General features: G+C 33.1%; 8 protein-coding genes across 8 annotated transcripts; 7 read left to right on the top strand and 1 right to left on the bottom strand.

Moving 5' to 3' along the window:
• Positions 1-3,226: 3,226 nt before the first annotated feature.
• Positions 3,227-4,734, top strand: BX664DRAFT_290611 (ATP synthase subunit). The gene is made up of 8 exons (XM_051541897.1): positions 3,227-3,301; positions 3,375-3,446; positions 3,518-3,571; positions 3,650-3,676; positions 3,737-3,819; positions 3,932-4,249; positions 4,317-4,404; positions 4,505-4,734. The coding sequence occupies exons 2-8, from the start codon at positions 3,390-3,392 to the stop codon at positions 4,565-4,567; spliced, it is 690 nt and encodes a 229-aa protein (XP_051405667.1). The 5' UTR covers positions 3,227-3,301; positions 3,375-3,389; the 3' UTR covers positions 4,568-4,734.
• Positions 4,735-5,657: 923 nt separating this feature from the next.
• Positions 5,658-6,741, top strand: BX664DRAFT_322851 (60S ribosomal protein L18ae). Its single transcript, XM_051543572.1, has 4 exons — positions 5,658-5,701; positions 5,897-6,076; positions 6,166-6,351; positions 6,472-6,741. Exons 1-4 carry the CDS (start codon positions 5,693-5,695, stop codon positions 6,622-6,624), a joined length of 528 nt encoding a protein of 175 aa, XP_051405666.1. The 5' UTR covers positions 5,658-5,692; the 3' UTR covers positions 6,625-6,741.
• A 258-nt stretch (positions 6,742-6,999) lies between these two features.
• BX664DRAFT_290604 (uncharacterized protein) lies at positions 7,000-7,776 on the top strand (the record flags this gene model as incomplete). The annotated part of the gene is made up of 2 exons (XM_051541896.1): positions 7,000-7,446; positions 7,526-7,776. 2 exons carry the CDS (start codon positions 7,000-7,002, stop codon positions 7,760-7,762), a joined length of 684 nt encoding a protein of 227 aa, XP_051405665.1. The 3' UTR covers positions 7,763-7,776.
• A 104-nt stretch (positions 7,777-7,880) lies between these two features.
• On the top strand, positions 7,881-10,858 carry BX664DRAFT_322846 (acyl transferase/acyl hydrolase/lysophospholipase). The gene is made up of 6 exons (XM_051543571.1): positions 7,881-8,386; positions 8,534-8,677; positions 8,760-8,851; positions 8,956-9,537; positions 9,623-9,713; positions 9,804-10,858. The coding sequence occupies exons 1-6, from the start codon at positions 7,899-7,901 to the stop codon at positions 10,711-10,713; spliced, it is 2,307 nt and encodes a 768-aa protein (XP_051405664.1). The 5' UTR covers positions 7,881-7,898; the 3' UTR covers positions 10,714-10,858.
• Positions 10,859-11,620: 762 nt separating this feature from the next.
• On the top strand, positions 11,621-12,914 carry BX664DRAFT_290598 (uncharacterized protein; the record flags this gene model as incomplete). Its single annotated transcript, XM_051541895.1, has 2 exons — positions 11,621-12,137; positions 12,249-12,914. 2 exons carry the CDS (start codon positions 11,621-11,623, stop codon positions 12,857-12,859), a joined length of 1,128 nt encoding a protein of 375 aa, XP_051405663.1. The 3' UTR covers positions 12,860-12,914.
• Positions 12,915-15,348: 2,434 nt separating this feature from the next.
• On the top strand, positions 15,349-15,718 carry BX664DRAFT_322838 (uncharacterized protein; the record flags this gene model as incomplete). Its single annotated transcript, XM_051543570.1, has 1 exon — positions 15,349-15,718. A coding segment is annotated over one exon (203 nt), but the record flags the coding sequence as incomplete, so codon positions are not given.
• A 1,742-nt stretch (positions 15,719-17,460) lies between these two features.
• Positions 17,461-20,078, bottom strand: BX664DRAFT_322818 (GTP cyclohydrolase N terminal-domain-containing protein). The gene is made up of 12 exons (XM_051543569.1): positions 19,947-20,078; positions 19,727-19,859; positions 19,526-19,637; positions 19,013-19,453; positions 18,770-18,885; positions 18,606-18,665; positions 18,448-18,543; positions 18,312-18,368; positions 18,073-18,215; positions 17,949-17,963; positions 17,772-17,854; positions 17,461-17,652 (listed from the first exon to the last, which is right to left on the bottom strand). Exons 1-12 carry the CDS (start codon positions 20,031-20,033, stop codon positions 17,541-17,543), a joined length of 1,455 nt encoding a protein of 484 aa, XP_051405661.1. The 5' UTR covers positions 20,034-20,078; the 3' UTR covers positions 17,461-17,540.
• A 202-nt stretch (positions 20,079-20,280) lies between these two features.
• Positions 20,281-21,487, top strand: BX664DRAFT_322816 (uracil phosphoribosyltransferase-domain-containing protein). The gene is made up of 7 exons (XM_051543568.1): positions 20,281-20,546; positions 20,637-20,730; positions 20,786-20,844; positions 20,924-21,014; positions 21,064-21,146; positions 21,223-21,311; positions 21,398-21,487. Exons 1-7 carry the CDS (start codon positions 20,379-20,381, stop codon positions 21,453-21,455), a joined length of 642 nt encoding a protein of 213 aa, XP_051405660.1. The 5' UTR covers positions 20,281-20,378; the 3' UTR covers positions 21,456-21,487.
• Positions 21,488-21,691: the final 204 nt, after the last annotated feature.

The following is a 21,691-nucleotide window of genomic DNA, read 5'->3' as shown; positions in this document are numbered from 1 at the left end:
CTTTCTTACCCACTCTTGATCTTGGACATGTTAAAGATTTTGAAATTTGGATTTAATTGATTTGCAGTCGCTGATGTGTGAGACTGTACATATTTACCAAGACCAAAATGACGCATGATTTCAGCCAATGATTCATGAGAGACATGAATAAATTTTCGAGTCATGGCGGGGACAGGCAGGATGGAAAACAGTCTAAGCTTTGGCATAGCAAGGTAGTGTGGTGATACAAAAGTTCCGTTTTCAATTTCTTCTTGTGTCGTGGTGACAATAGTTGCAAGAGATTGGCGGGATTCCATACCGAGTACCGACGGTAGACGATGTTGTTCAAATACAGTTCGTTCATTTATTGTTTTTTTCAATCCATAGACTAGTTTGCGTCTTTGGTGATGCTTCAGATATTTCCATTCGGGTAACGAGGATAAATGGTGGTAAACCCAGTTGTTATTCACGACTTGATCGCTGACTTGGGACAATTGTGCATCCGTGGCATTCATGGCTTCCATATCAACAAGAACATCATACATGATGGAGATGAACAGATGAGGGAACCGAGTCAATGTTGAAGTCTTTATGGAAATTGGCCGCGTTGTAGAAGAGGGATCACCAATACGAAGGTCTGATACACCCATTGTAGACGTACTTGCATTTGTTGTCGCTACAGAACCACTAGTAGAGGATTGCGCATCCAAAGACATGGTGTCGTCATTGTCATTATCGTCTTCAGTGACTTCTGGAGCAGAGGTTTGTCGACTATTAGCCATCAAAACAGAGAGGCGGTTCCAACGATTAGATGTTTCATTAACCAATTCCAATAGGGCTTCGTTCACAGCGATGTCAAAAGCAGAGGTGTCCAAAGATGGGTCAATTTCAATAGTGGGCCAAGTTGGAGGAAAATCGTCATTGTTGCTTGTGGTATCATAGACAAAGTCGGCCAAGTTAACAACTTGGGAGCGAGTTAAGGCCTACAGAAAAAAAAAAAAAAGGAAAAAAAAGGGTAGAAAAAGATGAGAAGAGGTCGCCACTTTTTTTTTTTAACCATAAAGAGGATACTTACTGGGACCATGCGAGCCAAACGAGCCTGGAGATACGAGATGTAGATCTGCTCAAATCCTTCTACAATATGATTGATCATCGTTGAGGCGTACAAACGAGCTGTGGATGTCAGGATCTTGGCGAATCCAATCGCGGCTTTTCCTTGAACGGTAGAGGGTACCAAAGGGCAATGAGTATTGGGGACTTGACGCTTGAATTCTTCAAAAGATGCCTTGATGTGTGCACGAGTTTCTTCTTCGAATAGACTTTCATTAGACCACTTGCGCCCTATGATGAGTTGGTAGACTCCATTCACAAATCGATAATCAAAAAACACCAAGGGTATCTGGAGACCATTCGAAAGGCGTTGCGTAAAATAGTACAAGATAAACAGATGGCCACAAATCATGACACGTCGGTTGAAATCCACCACCTTGGCCAGGCCAGACAAAAATTGCGTCTTTTCATTGTTCCGGAGGATCTTCAGGATACCTTCAATACCGTGTTTGATGGTAACAGTTCGAGTATTACCACCCAGTAACTGTCGCGAGATAGCACTCTGAGGTAGCTTGTGATACGGGCAAAGTCGACTTGAGCTGCGAGAATGAGTTGTTGAGGCTTCGGTATTACCATGTTGCAGGCATGTTGGGCAAGGACGTCTGATGGTTTGCTGATCTTGTATATCTTCTTGGCGTTCATCTCTTGAGGTTCGCTTGGAGAGCTTTTCATCAGAGTTTTGCTTTCGACGGGTGATATTTTTGGATTTTCCACGACGTTGCCGTTTTGGAGGGTCTATTCATTCAAAAAGGACAAGAAGGTTAGACTAAATGATTAAGACAGCCTTCAAAAATATCTGACTTACTCGATGGTTGTTGATTAGGTTGTGGATCCAAAAGGACTAATTGAGGTTGTTCTTCGTGGTTGTCATTTTCATCTTCTCTCTGGCGCTTTCTACGAGCGTCCTTCATACCTTGCTTTGTACGCGCCATTCAATGAGGGTGAGAGAAGACGTGAAAATAAAATAAAAAGGGTAAATAAAAAAAGATATAAAGTATGGTATCAATGTAAAAGAAATAGAGATAAGGGAATATAAAAAAAAAGGTGAAAAGAAAAAAAAATAAAAGAAAACAAAACAAAGAAGAAAAACAAAAAGAAAAAGAGAAAATGGGTAAAGCAAAAAATACGGAGATTGAACTATGTCGTACGTAATGCGCTTTCTTTTTCTTCATTTACTGCCATTATGCGGTTTCATCGTTCATCATATGTGGCATCATCATTGGAAATTGGTTTTGATTACTTTCCCTTCAGCACCGACAGAATCATCGTTCATGCATGAATTTACCTATAGTATTTAGTCATTTGACCTCTGCCTCTACATAATTAAATAAAATTGAAGTCGTCTATATTACTTCGATCAGTCATCGGATGATGATTATTTTTTATTTACTAAACAGGAAAAGATGATGACATACAATGCAAAAAAAAGAAACGAGTTTTGCTGTTGAGAACGATCGAACTATTGATTTAGTTATGATCACTAAGACTATAATAAAGAATAGGGAAGTTTCTATTGATATCATTAATCATCAATCATTTGTAATATAAAAAAAGAACCATAACTACACTCAAACCCCAATGCAAACAAGTCTCTAATCATAACGCAGAAAAATAAAAAAATGAACGCACTTCACATGGAAAAACCAGTAAACTTAAAGCTGATGCACTTTCTCTTGTTATCTATTCCTCTTTACTCACCTCATCCGTGCTTCCTTGTTTTTTTTTTCTTTTTTATTTTGATTGTTGTTTGGCTGAAGAAAAGAACCTGTAGATCTTTTTTTTATTTATTGAAATAAAGATAGCATAAACTTTTACTTAATTTTGCGGGAATTCCAACTGGTGCAAACTTAAAAATAAGTCAGCGCAAATTCATTTTTTATGTTGTGCAAATTTCATTTGGGTCAACGCAAATTTGTATTAAGAACAAGTCAATAAAATAATATTTATGGTTGGTTATCATTGTACACTTTATTCATCAATCTTTAGTTTATTTCATATTAATTATTCTTTCTTATAATTCATGATGTAGTTTTCAAGAACCGGTCTGATTTTTTCATGCTCTGTACGTCACTTGCCTTTGACCCTCGCGGTCTTCTAATACGAAACGTTGATTGTGTGTGAGATGTGCGGCGTTGTGACCCAAACACATTCACCCCTTCTTTCCTTTTTTTTTCTTTTTTCTTATTCTTTCTCACTTTTTACATTTATAAAGGTATACTTACTTATAATCTATTTTATTATTATATATATTTTAACTAAACAGTTTTATATATAACTCTTTTTAGTTTTTTTTTTCCATTATGACTACTGTCCGAGCCTTGAATGATGATGAAGTCTTCAATGAAATGAAGAAAATGGTAAAAATAAATCATCTTTTATTATTTTACTTGTAAAACTTTTTTTTATTTACACTCTTTCGTTCTTATAGGTAGCTTTCATCAAGCAAGAAGCTCTTGAAAAAGCTCGTGAAATCAAAGTGAAGGTAAAGGACAAAAAAAAAAGGAATATCATTACTTGCACCAAGCTTATTTTCTAATTATACTTTTTTTTTTATTTTTAGGCTGATGAAGAATTCAATATTGAAAAGGTAAATTTTTCTTGGGAGATAAAGATAGTTATCATTGTTTAATATTTTTTTTTCAACTAGGCCAAGATTGTCCGTCAAGAATCTCTCAACATTGAAGCTGTTTTCGAACGAAAGATTAAGCAAGCTGAAGTGCAAAAACGAATGTAAGCTTTTAACTTCCCGGAAGAGAATATATATATATGTGTGTGTGTGTTTTTGTGCGTGTTAGAAAGTTTTATTAATCAACTTTTGGTATGACCCTTCTGATTTATTTAGCTCTCAATCCAATCATATCAACAAAGCTCGTCTTCGTACACTTCAAGAACGCGAACATGTACTGGATGATTTGTTTGAAGAAACTCGAATTCGTGTTCAAAGTCTTTCATCTGATGAAGGTAGCTATACTGAATTGGTGAAAGGCTTGGTGCTCCAAGGTGCATATACTCTTATGGAATCTGATATTGTTGTCCGTTGTCGTGAGCAAGATACTGATAAAGTTCAAGTGGCTGCCGAATATGCAAAGACAGAATTTGAAAATACTTTGAAGATTCCTTTGAACGTAACTATCAGTGATGATTATTTACCATCTTCCAAGTAAGTAATTGTTTGAAGAAAAAAGGTGTTATTCAAAGAATGTTCGAACTCATTTTTTTTTTCTCAGTGCTGGTGGTGTTGTCTTATCTGGTTTGAATGGCAAGATTATTGTTGATAACACTTTGGAAGCTCGTTTGGAAATCGTTAAAGATGATGTAAGTTATTTTGGTTTTGGTGATGATAGTGTTAAAAAAGATTCTGATCTCTTTCTTCTCTATGATTCCTTTTTTTTTTTTTTTTTTTTTTTTTTTTTAGATGCTTCCCCAACTTCGTGTCATTCTTTTTGGTCATTCACCTAACAGAAAATTCTTCAATTAGAAAAAAAAAAAAGATAGGTATCATACATTTATCCCTTTTCCCCATCCTTTTTTTTTTCTATTTTATTTTTGATATATAATATGTACGTGTGAACGTCACATACCCTCCAGATCCTTTTCTATTTCAATAAAAAAATCAACAACAATTATCTTATTTTGCGATTGTAAAATGGTGTTTTATTTTCATTTGGTCAGAATAAATAAATAAATAAATAAATAGTTGTATTAATGATATATCTATGTGTTATGTACAAAGGAGAGAAAAAAAAAGATATGGTGTGATAATATATGGCTATTTGATGTTCATGGTATTCAAGTACAATAAGGCATAAAGTGGCGAGAATGAGTCTGGTCCATAACACAAAGATCCCTTAACAATATCGATAAATCGCCTTCCATATCATCTACATCAACATCCATAGGTCTACCAAAATCCAATCGGTAACGTTCCCATTGATAGATTCCTTGTTGTTGTTGTTGTTGTTGTTGCTGCTGCTGCTGCTGTGGTTGTTTTTGTTGTTCGTGTTGTAGTTTCCGCTGCTGTTGTCCTTGTTGTTGCTGAAGCAACTGACTGTCACTGTTTTTATCTTGTTGAGTCAAGGAGCACAGTGATTGATCATTGTTGATAATAGATACTAATTGAGGTTGATAGAATTTAAGTTTATTTCTGTCAGTAGTAGCGGTGGCACTAATAGTCCTGATGTTCATTCTTTAACATGAATATATGGAATTCGAAATGAGGAAAAGAAAAGAAAAATAAAAAAAAAGGTGTTTCAGGCATGACATTAGCATTAAATTCCAGCGTGGTTTCAAAAAAAAAAAAAAAAAAAAGGGAATCATCATATCGAGAAAAGTGAACATAAAGAAAAATTAAATGGCTTCATTAATATAATCAACGCTATCAGGATTATTAAAGATTATCATCATAATTATTATTGATAAGCGACAATCATGCTGTGGATGATTTCTCTATTGATTATTCATGAAAAGACATTAAATCGAAAGTGGTTACGGAGAATAAAATTTATATTTCGGGTCCGGGTCATTTCCGGCTGTAGAAGGGCATCAATTTTCCCCTTTCCAATCCTTCGCTTCTATCGTACCCTCTCTCTTTCACTATCGGCAAATGGCTAGAGTAAGTGAAAGTAAAAAAAAAAAAAAAAAAAAGGAAGAAGGAAAATTGTGATAGATACGATACGATATCATCGGATTATATAGATGGATAGGAATGAATGAACGAATGGATGGATGGATGGATGGATCGCCATGAGAGTAGACAGGATAAAGATGAAGGAACTCATTATATATTTTTTTTTACTCATTGAATTAGTTCCACGAATACCAAGTGGTTGGTCGCAAGCTCCCTTCCGAGCAAGACCGTACTCCCAAGCTCTACCGTATGAGAATCTTTGCTCCCAATGATGTTGTAGCCAAGTCTCGTTTCTGGTACTTTTTGGCCAAGCTCCGCAAGGTCAAGAAGACTGCTGGTGAAATCGTGTCTGTCAACGAAGTAAGTGTATAATTGTAGAAGAATAAGAATATATTAATATATTCATACTAACCATTATTATTATTATCATTACAATTATTTGGTAATAGATCTTCGAAAAGCGTCCTGAACAAATCAAGAACTTCGGTATCTGGCTTCGTTACGACTCTCGTTCTGGTACTCACAACATGTACAAGGAATACCGTGGTATGTCTCGTGTTGAAGCTGTTAGCACTTGTTATCAAGATATGGCTGCTCGTCATCGTTCTCGCTTCGGTAACATTCAAATCATCCGCGTAAGTGTCTTTTTTTTTTTTTTTTTTTTTTAGAATAAATTGAACTTAGTGTGTATAATAATGATGTGATGTCCTGTATGCATTTGACTCATCAACTCCGATTCTTCATTTCTTTATTAGGTTGCTGAAATTGCTGTTGCTGATGTTCGTCGCCAATACATCAAGCAATTGTTGGCTCCCAAGCTCGCCTTCCCCTTGCCTCATCGTCACCAACGTATCGAAAAGTCTCATCGCTCTCTTTTCCAAGCCAAGCGTCCTTCTACCTTCTATTAGATCCCCCCATCATTTTACATTATCTCTCTTATATTTTAGTTTAGGATAGTATTTGGACAAACTTTTTGAATAAATAATAAAAAATAAAAAAAATAAAAGGGATTTGGACAATATGAATTTTTATTGGTGTATTTGGTTTCAAAAAGTTGAAGGGGAGAAATTCTCATTGGGTAATACTTGTCAAGCACGCCATGCATTATTGGATGATCTAACTTATGGTATCATTATCGATTAATTTTGTCAATCATTCGTACATAACATCATTGGTGGTTTTTATTCAAAAAAAATTGTCTATATAAAAAAATTTTTTTATTCAATTATCTATTTTTCATTCGTCTTCTTTTTTTTTTTTTCTCTATCTTTCATATCAACAGTATGCTTCATCAAAGTCATCATCATCTTCATCAATCGATACCCCAACAACAAAACGATCATACTTCTTCAGATGATGATATAGAGGAATCAATTGTTGCTTTAGATACGGAAGGTCGTACTATTCGTAACAGTACTATTGGTCCAAGAGGATGGCTAGGAGAAAATGCAAGAGATTTAGCTTCATATGTGGCTAGTTTACGACCTGTGGATCATGCCTTTTTAGATGTTTTACCAAGTCTACATGTTGTAACTGATGATTATGTTCATTCATCATTGGAAAAATCATTTAATTGGAATCATGTTGCAAGCAAACTAGTCAATTGGGAAGGAGAATGGTTCATTGTTGCTTTTCGCAGTGTTAGAAAATCATCAGCCAATGATTCTTTATTATATGAAGCTGATAGAAGAGCACAGGAGGAAGCCATCCATTCTGGAGGTTTATTAAAGGTAATGATTATGACTATTATTATATTTTTTTTTTTAAAAAAAAGGATAGATTTTAACTTTTTTTTTTCTTTCTTAATAGTATTGGTTTGGTGATTTGAATCAACATCGAGAATGTCTAGCAATGTGTATTTGGATCAATCGTGAATATGCTCTTAAAGCTACTCATAAACCATTACATCTTGAAGCAGCTAAATTAGCAGGACAAATGTATGATAGTTATACACTAGAAAGATACAAATTAGTCAAAAAATCTGGTGAATCTATTTTTCATATTACTCCTTTGCCTTTTTCGACACCTCATCCTTCATTTTCATAGACAATAAAATGGACAGCATGATGATCATCATGTTTTGAATAAACTCCGGCTACAACTTGAATTTAAAAATTTACTTTTTTTGATTTTTTTTTTTTCCTTTTCCTTTCTTTTCTCTTTTCGGTTGTATTATTTGCTAATGTCAGTACTTGCACGAGGGTTACCTTTTGCTGCTGTCGGTGCTTGGGTTTTGTATTCCTATCGTCACAATAATGTTTGTCCACAACAACAAAATCAACAACAATGTAATCAACGAAAACGACAAACCGTGTTTCTACCTTTATCCTCTCAACTTCCACCTCCCTTTTTATCTTGCGATCCTAGGCTTTTATTCTCCATTACATGTTTGGAATCGAATAACAATACTTCAAATGAATCTATTGATCAAAATAGCAACATTATAGAAAAGTCAAAGGCAAATTTTTTGGAATTACAAGACCAACTTTTTCGGAGTATACTGACGAGGTTTCCTTTGGTGGAGAACTTTCAAAATATGACAGCTGCTGATCTACGTGAATCTTTGGCCAACTTGTGGGATAATATGACTTTGAATGATATCATTGACTCTGTAAAGGATGTAAAAGATACTGTGGCTAATCCTGAACTGAACCAAGATGCAGTAGTTAGGTAACAGATTGAAAAAGTAAAAAAAAAAAAAAAAAAAAAAAAAAAAAAAAAAAAAGAGTCGACTATACATTGATGTGTGGATGTGAAACAAAAGATAAGTTGGATACTATATTGATCATCATTTTTTTTTTTTTTTGACTGAATTAGGCAAGGCCGACATCTATGTCATCAAGAAAATGTTTTTTTACAGAAAAGAATGGAGTTTCAACGATCATCCTTTGCTAAATTCATTGGTGTTGATGAGAAAGAAGTGGAATTAGAAGATATTCCTGTGATCGCCGTCGCTTCTAGGTAAATCATTCTCGTTGTCAATACAAAGTTACAAATATTATCTATTCATTGATGTCTATCTTGATTCCTTTTTTCCTCTTAGTGGTGGTGGCTATCGTGCAATGCTAGGCTTGGCAGGTTATCTCAAGGCGATGAAAGACTCGGGTGCATTGGATTGTATTACCTATATTGCAGGTAAAAGGATGAATAGTACAACGTCTGTCAAACATGGAAAAGGAAATTATACTTTACTTTGCTAATCTCATCCTTTTATTTTTTTTTTTTCTTCAAACTTTTAGGTATTTCGGGATCATGCTGGGCATTATCATTATATTATAGTGTTCTCACCAACTGTAATTCGGATACTTTGATCTCTCACCTCAAATCACGTGTTGGAAGTCATATAGGCAGTGTATCTCATGTTTTATCTCTTGCTGCTGCATCCACTCAAAATGCAAAACTATTGATACAGGGTATTGGTCAACGATATCTTCAACAAAGCACTGTCAATTTAGTGGACTTATTTGGAACTCTGATTGGTGCTACATTATTCACAAGAACAGCTATCGAAAAGGATGATGATGATGGTGATCAACATGAAGTGGAGTTTTTACTGAACAAGACAGATATGAAACTATCAAGTCAGCGTCAATTTTTTGAAAATGGAAGTCAACCTATGCCAATCTACTGTGTGGTACGACAAGATCTAGGATTGGAATCCAAATCAGTGGATCAATGGAACTCAACAAACGATGAAAATGTGACTTTGGAACAACCTCAAGAAGATGATATCATTACTAGCGAAATCGAAGAAGAAGGATTACATACTTATCAATGGTTTGAATTATCCGCATATGAATTTGGCTCTGATGAAATACATGGTAAATACGGAAAAATAAAAATTGATGACGAATTTTTCTAATTTATATATTCTATTTTCTATTAACCATTCTCTCATTTTTGTAGCATTTGTTCCTATGTATGCCTTTGGTCGAAAATTTGTTGGTGGAAAATGTACAGAACGATTACCGGAACAAAGATTGGATAGTTTGCTTGGGTAACTGTTAATAAAATGATAATAATAATAATAAAAAAGATAAGATTAAAGAAAAGGTGTACTCATAGTTTTAATAATATTATGTTTTAGTATGTTTGGCTCTGCATTTGCTGCCAGTGTAGTCCATTTTTATCAGGAGATACGATCTTTTTTACCAATCTCTACTTTACACATGACAGATGAAACCATTGGACGATATCAAAAATCTCTATCAATTTATCACCCTATCTCACCTGCAGTCTACGCAAATCCTTTTTATCAACTTTCAAAAACCAAGGATACTACAAAAAAATCTCAAGCTCTTTTCAACTCTGAAATGTTACACCTGATGGACGCTGGTATGGACAACAACATTCCGTTTTTCCCACTTATCAACGAACGAAAAGCTGACATTGTAGTTGCTGTGGATATGAGTGCCGATATTCAAACAGCTCCTCATTTTGATCATGCCGAAGAATACGTGAAACGCCATGGAATTGAAGGGTGGCCTGTTGGTGCAGGATGGCCAAAGGAAGATATCAAGAAGACTATTAAGGAAACAGAACAAACGATAAATTCTCTAGACAGACAGCAACACCGATTAGATCATGATAATAATGAAGAGTATCAAACGTCAAGTAACAAATCCCAAAATGATGTTCAGTCAAATATGCGACAACGGTATGCACTTGGACCTTGTACTGTATTCCCAACGACAACGACAACATATTCTGGTATGGATGATGGGAAGCGATTGATTATCTTGATTTACTTTCCTTTTATTGGCAATGATGATTACGATCCTGATTTTGATCCTCAAACAGCAGATTTTTGTTCGACGTGGAATTTTGTATATGAACCCGATCAGGTAGACAAAGTAGTGGGATTAGCTCAAGCCAACTGGAACAACAACACGGATGTGGTGCGGACCGTCTTCAAAGCAGTTTGGGAAAGAAAGCGAAGGTTACGACTTGAACGACGTGATGCTGATACGTTGGCCAATATTTTTTTATTCCCTTGATTATGTGGCTTTATATGTATTGTACTGGTTTTATTTTTATTTTATTTTTTATTGCATCCTCCTCCATTTTACATAGCATTCTTTTATCCTTTTTTTATTATTATTATTATTATTTCATCTTTAATAAACATTCTCTCCTCTATCACTTTTTTTTTATATCGAAGATTTATGTGGAATATGTGATTTCTTGATCGATGATGATTTGATTGGTTTAAGTTAAACTTGGTTAATATGGAAAATTTGATTTTATTGGTGGAATATTAGTTGAAAGAAGAAGGTGCCAGTTGCTTTCATTTTGATTTTTTTTTGATTGTTTGGGAAGGAGATATCTTGATTTGATGATGATGTTCACCAGGATAATGATTGTTACTGATGGAATGTCATCATTAGTTTTTTTTTTTTTTTTTTTATCATTATAAGCATCTATTATTACTAACCTTTATAAGAAACTTTATAAGAAGGGATCTGACATCTAGTATCATCCATCATCATAAAAATCACCGTGCATAAGATTCATGCAAATTGATAGGTTGTGGAGAATCAATCATAGTTGTTAAAAGAAAACATCTAAAGCAAAATGGTTTTTATATGGGGTATGGAACTTTATTATGAAAGATTATAGATTGAGGTTGACAAAGAGCGTAACATGCTTCGTTGAATCTTCTATCGATGGCGTCAGATAGGTTTCTTTTTTTTTTTTTTTTTTGCTGACACCTGGTCACTGCTGACAATTACTGACAAATCTATCAACTTTGCTTATCTAAACCTCGGAACTTGAATACCCGTTGCCATGTATAAATTTGGACATTTCGCCAATTCTTGCATCTTTCTTTATTTATTCTCTACTTTATTTATTTTATATTATATTTTATTCTTTTGACAATTTCAAAAAAAAAAAAAAAATACAATGCCTTCTGCTACTACATCTGCTTTATTCACTCCTATCAAAATTGGGCAACATCTTTTGAAACATCGAGTTGTTTTGCCTCCTATGACTCGTATGCGTGCTGATGATCATGGTAATCCTACTGAACAATATGCTGAATACTATAAGCAACGTGCTACTCCTGGTGGTTTATTGCTTACTGAAGCTACCGCCATCTCCCCTTCTGCTGGTGCTTTTCCTCATACTGCTGGTATTTACACCAACGATCAAATTGCTGCATGGAAAAAAGTGACGGACGCTGTGCATGAAAAAGGTGGTATTATCTTTGTTCAAATTTGGCATGGTGGTCGAGCTTCCTTCTCCTTCCTTTTGCCTGATAATCAATCTACTGTGTCTGCATCTGATATTGCTATTGAAGGTAACTCACCTTTTGGTGCTCCCTATGAAAAACCTCGTGCTTTGGAAGTGGAAGAAATCAAGTCTATCATTCAAGATTTTGTTCAAGCTGCTAAGAATGCTATTGCTGCTGGTTTCGATGGTAAAAAAAAAAAAAAAAAAAAAAAAAAAAGAATAATGCTCATTGGTGAAATCCTATTTGTTTTTTTTTATTTATCTATTCTTTTCTTTTTTTATAAATACCATTCCATAGGTGTTGAAATTCATGGTGCCAATGGTTTTCTTGTGGATCAATTCATTAACACATCAAGCAACAAACGTACTGATCAATATGGTGGATCTATCGAAAATCGTACCCGATTCGCTTTGGAAGTGGTGGATGCAACTACTAAAGCTATTGGTGATGACAAGACTGCCATTCGTCTTAGTCCTTGGGGTGGATTCCATGATATGAAGGATGATACAGCTCTTGCTACGTGGAGTTACATTACTGAACAACTCGAAAAGAAACATCCTCATTTGGCCTATCTCCATTTCATTGAAGCTCGCTCTGACCCCATGACTGATACTCCTACTGAATTGAAGGAAGGTGAAAAAACAGAAACTCTTGATCCTTTCCGTGCTCTCTGGTCTGGTCCTTTTATCTCTGCTGGCAACTATACCTATGATATGAAGTCTGTTTTCGATCGTGCTGAAAGTTCTCCCAACAACCTGGTGGCTATAGGTAGAGCTTTCATCGCCAATCCTGATCTAGTAGAACGCCTTCGAAACAACTGGAAACTCAATCCTTATGATCGTGCTACTTTTTACACTTCTGGCCCTGAAGGTTACACGGATTATCCTTTCTATGATGCAAAGAATTAGTTTTATACTTTTAGATAAGTGCTTAGCACTTGCTATATTTTGTATACCATCTACGCTATTATCAATAAAATTTATTAACTTTTACATATATATATATATATATATATATATATATATGTATAACACGTCTTGCCTACTTTTTTTTTTTTTTTTTTTTTTTTTGGTATGAACTTACCTTATTAGTTATTGAATTGATGCACGGTGTTAACGGCTGTACCGTGATACTGATATAGATACCGTTATTATGGGATTTGATGGAATAAATCATGGATTCATGGTATTAATATCATTGTGCGGGATTGATTAAGTGGATTGCCGTGATCAATCCCGTCTTCACTTGGGATCAATGTCAGGAAAACGGGACTGGTTCCTAGTGTTGTGGATCAGGAATCAGATCCCAGAAATCTAGGATCGATACAGAAAAAAGTGGGTACTAATACCGGAAATAAGGGAACGTGGTATCAATCCCATCTTCATGATACAAGTACCGATTGATTTTTCGTATGGATATCATATAAACGGTATCAATATTTCTTGGTTTAGAGTGTCATTTTTAATGTATTGAATGATCATTCAAAAAACAACAATAAGACCCACTTTATGTCGACATATACATCGCAGATCGCTTTTCTCCTATCTAGGCTAGAAAGCATATAATAGGTAGATTTACCTTTTTTTTTTTTTTTTTTTTTTTGTAATAAACATAATTATTAGGTCAAATAGGTAGAATTTAGGACTTCTATATAGAGTCAAATAAAAATTGGGTTTTCTAGGTAGAATTTAGGGTTTCTATGTAGAGTTGAATAGAAATTGGATTTTCTAGTCCTAATTTGGAAGGACCATGTTTTGCCCACAGGCTCGCTGAGAGAAAATTATGCATTGCCAAATAAAAAAGGACGTTTGTTTATTTTTACTCTTCTTCTTCTTCTTCTTCTTATTTTTATTTTTATCACATTATTGTTCTTTTTTTTTTTCTTTCTGTTATATGTTTACCTTTTAAGACAAATCAAAGTAAGGTATGGAAATAATAATAATAAACGATTGTTTATACATATATTCATTGTATTCATGAACTGACTGAATCATTCTTTTTTGCTGTGTCTGTTTATACCTTTTAGTTAAAACAAGTGAACACAAGTACTTTTAACCTGTTATATGCTGTATTACTCATGTTTAATAAGGTAAATCCATTTCATTATGTTACCAACGTTATATGATATTGATTTTTTTTTTATTTGAATCTATATTCTAGATACAAATATGACGATTAAAGTAAGACAAAAAAAAAAAAGATAATGATACTGTTGTTTTCTAACCTTTTTTTATTTTTATACACAAATCATTCCAAGCTCTTTGCTATATCCTTTTCTCTATGTGCTTTTACAGACACTCACTCTTATTAGCTGTAAGTTCAAAAACAAGTTGTTTTCCTCTTCTTATTTCTAACTTCACTTTTCTTCTTTTTTCTTTTATACACGTTCTTTCGACCTTGATGTTTTTTACTACAACATCTGTCTATCTAGGATTATCGTTCTTTCTTCTTCTCATCCTTCTTACTTGGGTATCCTGGATAATGACTATTACTGAATATACGTCTGAAAAAAAGAAAGAAATCTAGATACACGAAGATTGATCATTATAGTTTCACGTCAATAGGATACTACGAGAAGTGGCTATCCGTCTGGATCAGCGAAATGGATGAACAGGGTGTATTATAGGATTCAATTGGTTTCGACTTACAATCAATTAGAGATATCTTATTGGTCTTTTTATCTTATTCTGGCTTAAAGCGTTAGTGATTCTTTTTACTATCATACTTAGTATACAATTATACATATTGATATTCTTTTTGTTTAATAAAATTATATTCATTGTCACTAATTACAGTCATTACTTTTTTCTTAATGTTATCTATCATTTCCTTTCAAACAACTGTTTGTGTGCCTGTGTTCCTTAAACAAATTAAATGATATGAAAAAAAGAAATATATTATGTAAGTCGTTCTCTTTTTCATATATTTTTTATCACTTTTTCTTTAATATTAAAAACTAACCTTACTTCTTTGTAAATACTTTATTCTCATTAGTACATTACAACATATTCTTTCTCTCTATTATATATTACTTTGGCACATTGCCTTTACTTAGTCGGACTTTTCGTTGCATTTGTATTTATTTCGTTTCCTAACAATTTTCTTTTTCTACCTTCTCTTTCCTTTTCTCCACACTTTTTTTTTTTTTTCTTTACTTCTCCGCATTTTGTTCGTGTCTCCATATTGGCTCATGATAGGTAACATATAAAATACAATGACAAGTAATGGATTCTTATTTTATTATTGTCAATTTAAAAATAATAATAATAATAATAAAATAAAAAAATAGTATAAAATACAATTAGTTACTTGTTTTATAGTTAATTCATTCTAGTGTCTACAGTTTCAAGACCTCTTCTTGGTTGGACTCTCTCTTTCTTCGGATTCCATTGCACAGCCAATGCAATTCAATTATGCACAAGTACTTTTGAAGATCCTTTTTACTGCTTGGTTAGTCTTCCTTATGATATTTCAAAATTTCTTTTCTACTTGTTTGGACTCTCTCTCTCCCTCCCATCTGTCGCTCATTGTGGTGATGTTCTCTTCAATATCTCTTTGCTATTTGGTTGGACTCTTTCTCTTTGCTGTTTTTTGGATCTGTAGATATCAAAGACTGTCGTATGTACAACCAAACTAGTAAGTTTGTGCAAAAAGAAAAAAAAAAAAGGATCAATCGATATTACATACAATCACTTGCTTCTTTCTTTTTTTTAGATCCTTCTTTTTATTGTATTGTGATTGATACATTGACACTGGCGCATGGTCCAAGGTAATATGTATATGTAAAAGAAGAAAAAAAAGAATAACATCGACGGATTACTACTCATTTTGTTGATTCTTTGTTGCCTATTAGGTATCAGAATAGTGGTCTATACAGTCAAATGTCGGATGGTCATCATTGCTTTATACTTAGCTTTTGGTCAGACGAAGATCATGGTGTATTGATCTTTGTTTGTTTACGGGCAATGGACTTGGTCGAGGATGATCAGTCTCTAGAATCGTTTATGAATCTAGTGACTGAATTTTGTGCTCAAGTAGGTGGAGGGCAAAATGCAACACGTAGGAAATTCAGTTATTGTCTGTTGATCGTGTTGTTTCATGCTGGAGTCCTTGTTAAGTCCTGACATTTGCGGTATTTGGTTTGGAAAGATTATTGAGGATCATATCAATGACTGATAGTGGAGCGCTATACGTAAGACGATACAACTATCTTTCTTGATGATCTGAAATTGTCTGATATCTGCATTTGGCAAGCCTTTATTTCTCTCCGAGCCAACTGTTATGGTGACATTGGGTTTACTGGTGGTACAAAACGTTCGATGGTGCAGCCAAGGTAACTTGTACATAGAAAAAAAAAGAAAAAGAAATAAGCATTGGTGGATTACTATTCATTTTATTGATTTTATTTGTAGCTTGCTAGATTATCGTCTATACAATAATGATGATGCAAACATTCAATGATATAGCCAAGGTAACATTTATATAGAAAAAGAAAAAAAAAAAAAGAAAGAAAAAGAAAAGAGAGCATTGATAGATTACTATGCACTTTGTTAATTTCATTTGTAGATTGTAAACCACTCAACAAAACCAAGATCGAATGCCTTCTACGTTGGAATGCCTCTCTGTTATCCAATTGAAGTGTCTGTGTCAAATAAAATAATCCTACCCAAAGTGCAAGTCATGATCGTTATCCTGGTGATGGCATTAGTTGTGATTCCGCTTGTGATTCTGGTCGTAGTTCATGGATATTATCGCTTATAGTGCAGTTACTTATTATTATAGTTATGTAGTATAATTATGTAGTATAGAATATTTGTAGTGATGAAATAAAATTATGATTTCAATAGTATATTTGTACTAATCAAATGATGGATTGATCTCGGAAATACACAGTACGAATACCCACCTAATGATATCGATCCCAGTTTAATTGTATTAATATCCTAATCATGAGATTGATTACAGAATAAGATGTAATCAGTACCATCCTACCGATATTGATCCCAGATTCATAGTATCGATATCTTCCATATGAGATTGCTATCGGAAAAAAAAGGTATCCCATCCCGTCGCCTGTAACAAAATTGGGTATTGATATTGTCAAAAAGTGGAGATTGATATCATCAAATACCATCATCCTGATATTTATTTTTCCATCGTGATGGTAGGACGTTAGGATGAAAATGGGATAATGGAAAATATTGGGTGATGGATAATGATGGGATGATGATGAAAACGTTTAGCTTAGATATTATTACAGTATATATTTGTTGACTACTAGGAATATGAAAATAAAGTATACATTATCTTGTCTTTCTGTTGCAGCTTCTGCCTTTTTTTTTTTCCTCACTATAATAATCCTTGTAATCAACAGAATTCAGTTTCTGGCATCGTCCATCCGCACACCATCACATATCATTTCATTATCCAATCGTTCGCCACCCAGTATTTATCCAATTTTTTTTACATTTGATCACATAAATTTCGTAATATACTTCAATTTATTCATCACCATAACAAAAAAAAAAAAAAGAAAAAGCAAAGAAACAACAAGAAAAACACTAACTAATATGATATCCTATCTACATGTTAATGTTCAATATCTTCCCAATCACGTCCTTTCACATTAGCTAATTGGTCATCAGTCAAAACGTCACCACTTGTAAAATAGCCAGAAGCGATCTTGGCGTCAATTTCAACTCTATATGCAAAACAACATTTTTTTTTTAAAAAAAAAAAAAAGAAAAAAAAGAAAAAGAGTGAGAACGAAATGTAATATTGCCGTTCTTTTTTTTTCCCTGTTTGAAATAGAAAACTTACCGAGAATCAGCAGGGATTAATTCTTCAGGAATAGGCACGCGTTCTATGATAGGAATACCAGAACCAACAATGGCGTCATGTTTCTATTTAAATGAAGTAATGTAATAATCATATAAAAAAATGAGTCATAAGGAATAGAAAATAAATATATTCAGTAAAGGTGAGTGATGGACCTACCATATTGGACATAGACTATGATTTCCAAAAAAAAAAAAAAAAAAAAAAAAGGAACAATAAGTACAAGAAAATTTCTTAATAATATCAACCATTGTTTTCGCTATTTTTTTTTTTTCTAGTTTACCATCATTCTATCAATCTTCTTGATACCCAGCCAATGTAACACGTCAGGCATCAATGCTTGGAATCGCATATCCTTGACACCAGCAATACATTCAGTTCGTAAAAAGTAACGATCGGCTGTATCACCTCCAGCTTGACGTTTACCTGTTGAGGAAAAAAAAAAAAGAAAAAAGAAAAGAAAAAAGGAAAGAATTGGTTAAACTTGAAATTGAGCAGGATGATATGTTATGTGATACTTACGAGCATTATATACAAGGTATTTTGTTACTTCACCTAGTGCACGTCCTTCCTTTCGGACTTTACAATTGAAAATTGAAAATTAAGTGAATATATAAACGAATAGATAATGTAAAAGACAAAGAAACAGAAAACTTACAATACACAATAACACCTACACCACCTTGTTGAGCTTGCTTGACACATTCTTCGATACCATAAATCAAATAGGGTCTACAGGTACAAATATCACTACCTATAGAGTGGAAATAAATAAATACATAGGCTTTCTTTTTTTTTTTTTTTTTTGAATCTTACCAAAGACATCTGAACCATTGCATTCATCATGTACCCTTAGAGTCAATTTCTTGGAAGTATCTATAGGTGAAATAATAAACAGTTAGTTTATATATATATATATATATATATATATATATATATTGTTAAGAGTGTCATCCTCTATTATTTGATTCATCACTTGCCTGATATATATGCAGGGTTACCAAAGATATAAACACTGATACCACCAATGGGAGGTAGGAATACTTTGAGATCTGGACGAGTAATTAATTCAGGATACATACCACCAGTGTCTTCACTATAGAGTATATACATATAAAAAGAAAAAAAGGTCATTCAAAGGTAAAGCAAAACAAAAAAAAAAAAAAAAAAAAAGTATAGTATCCAATTTATCCATAACTCTAGTAAATATAAAAAAAACTTACAACAAAGCGCGACGTAATAATCCTTCTTCAATACCAAAACGAGTAGCAACACCAGGTAAATACCAAACAGGTTCAACAGCAGCCTTAGAAACTGCCAAATCACCACGATCATTGACCACAATCTTTCCATCTACTTTAAGACTACCTTTCTTAACACTCATTTCCATTTCAGCCATTGTCATGTGAGCACGGGTAATTGCAATAGTTGGACGTACGTCTAGACCTTGATCATATTCAGACTTGAAAACAGAAGGAGCTAAATGACCCCAAGGATCAAGTGAGACAATCTTGGTAGGATCAAACCATTCTTCATTGGGTAAGACATCAAAAGTAGGCTCAGTCATTTCAAAATTTGGACGATGATTATTAGTAAGATCTCCAATAGCCACAGCAAGAGCTCGATATATACAGTAAGATCCACCATATGCACCAATAGCATTCCTAAAACAATCACAAAAAAAAAAAATCAAGATCCATCATATATAATTAATTTTCTTTATTTCTTTTATTTACCTTTTCTTGATACTTCCTGTATGACGAGATGCAATAACAGGACCACGTTCTTTAGCATTACTTGCACCCCAAGTTAAAGGAACAGGATGAACTCCATGTTGACTTGGATAAGCTAATATATATATATAAATATAAATGATAAGTATTTCATTTTTTCCCACACAGATAATACTGATAAGATATATATATATAAAACTTTACTTGTAAGAATGACACGTTGAGGATAATAAGAGGAAATATCAGAAGATTTTGTAGGTTCTACCTTAGGAGATAATTGACTTGTTGTTTCCATTGAAGATGAGGTTGAAGTTTGTGAAGCTAATAGTTTACTCACCTACATAGAAATAAGAAATATGCAAGCAGGTTTTTATATATATTTAATAATATTTTATAAAAAAAAAAAAAAAAAAAAAAAGGTTACCTTTTCAGATAATCGTAGTTGGTCTTGACGCATAGCTTCCATAGAAGATAATAATTCTTGAGCAACTTCTTCTTGTATAGTCATCATAAGACGGAAAAAATAATATATATAAAAAAAGAAAAAAAAAAAAAAGAAAAAAGAAGAAAAGAAGAAGAAAAGAAAAATAATGAAAAACGGGGTATGAAGTCTGAAATTTGACCACCCTTTTTATGCACTGCTGACCTGTTTGGGTGACCTGCGGCATTTTGCATACTTTGAAAATACATTTTTATGTGTGATCATATCACAGAAAGGGAAAATGTTTCGTGTCCTTTTTTTTTATTATTTATTGGTCCTTTTTTTCTTTTCTTTTCTTTTCCTTTCTTTCTTTCTTTCTTTCTTTCTTTTTCTCACGCAAACTTCTTTTACTTTATCAAATAAAAATAAAAAACAATGACTGCCACTTTACACATTAGTCAACATCCTATAGTGGCAACAAAATTATCTCAATTACGTGAAGCCTCTCAATCTCCCAAAGTAACTAGAAGTTTAGTTCATGATTTGGCTACACTCTTAAGTTATGAAGCTTCTCAGAATTTACCTTTATCATATGAAAAAACGGTAAAAAAAATATATCAATATATCAATATATATATATATATATAATATATATATTCATCTTTTATTTTTATTTTTCTTTTTCTTTTATAGCTCATGTCACCTTATGAACCTTTTCAAGCAGCTGAATTAAAACAACGTATTGCTCTTATACCAGTATTACGATCAGGTCTTAGTTTGGTGGATGGTAAAATAATAAAAATGAATTATTATCCAATAGTTAATATTTATTCCTATATTAGGATTTTTGTCATTATTTCCTGATGCTCCTGTTTTACATTTGGGAATCTATAGGGAAAAGGTAAAAGATTTCAAATAGAAAAGAGAAAAATGTGTTTTTTTTTATTTATTTATTTACATATGTTATATTTGTATCATAGGTATCTTTACAACCAGTAGAATATTATAATAAACTTCCTGAAAATCCAAATGTTGATCTATGTTATGTATTGGATCCAGTTATAGCAACAGGTAAGAAGAATGATTTTCAATCATATTATTTATTCTAATTATTATATAGGAAATACTGCTGTGGCAACGGTTAACATGTTGAAAGAATGGGGTATTCCTGGTGAAAATATCAAGTTTGTGGGTATTTTAGGTGTAGGTTTACTATTATTATTCATTATTCATTCATTCATTCATTCATTCAAATCATTCTAATCTATCTATCTCTTAGTCTCAACCAGGAGTTACTCAATTACAAAAGGAACACCCTGAAGTTCAAATATACCTTGCTGGTGTAGATGATCACTTGGATGGTCATGGGTAAATGAAAGATGATAATTACACATATATATATATATATATATGTAAAGGAATTTGTTCATTGACTTCTTTTTTTTTTTTTTTAGATTCATTCGTCCTGGACTTGGTGACATTGGTGATCGATTGATGAATACTGCATTTTGAAATATATATATATATATATATATATATATATATTGCGTTTATATGATTATTTTGATTTAGTTTAGTTCTGAAATACCTAGTTTCTTTATTCAATAAAATACCTTTATCAAAAAAAAAAAAAAAAAATTGTGTTATCAAGACGGTGATTGAAAGTTTTATCTATCTTGTTCTTTTGCATGAAAAGGAGAAAGTGTATCAATCCATCAATGAATGACCTACATCCCCTTTTAATACTT

Source organism: Halteromyces radiatus (assembly GCF_025201355.1).
Source record: "Halteromyces radiatus strain CBS 162.75 chromosome Unknown BX664scaffold_1, whole genome shotgun sequence".
Classification (NCBI taxonomy): Eukaryota; Fungi; Mucoromycota; class Mucoromycetes; order Mucorales; family Cunninghamellaceae; genus Halteromyces; species Halteromyces radiatus.
Note: the sequence above shows the minus strand (reverse complement) of the source record. Positions and strands in the feature narration are given on the sequence as shown.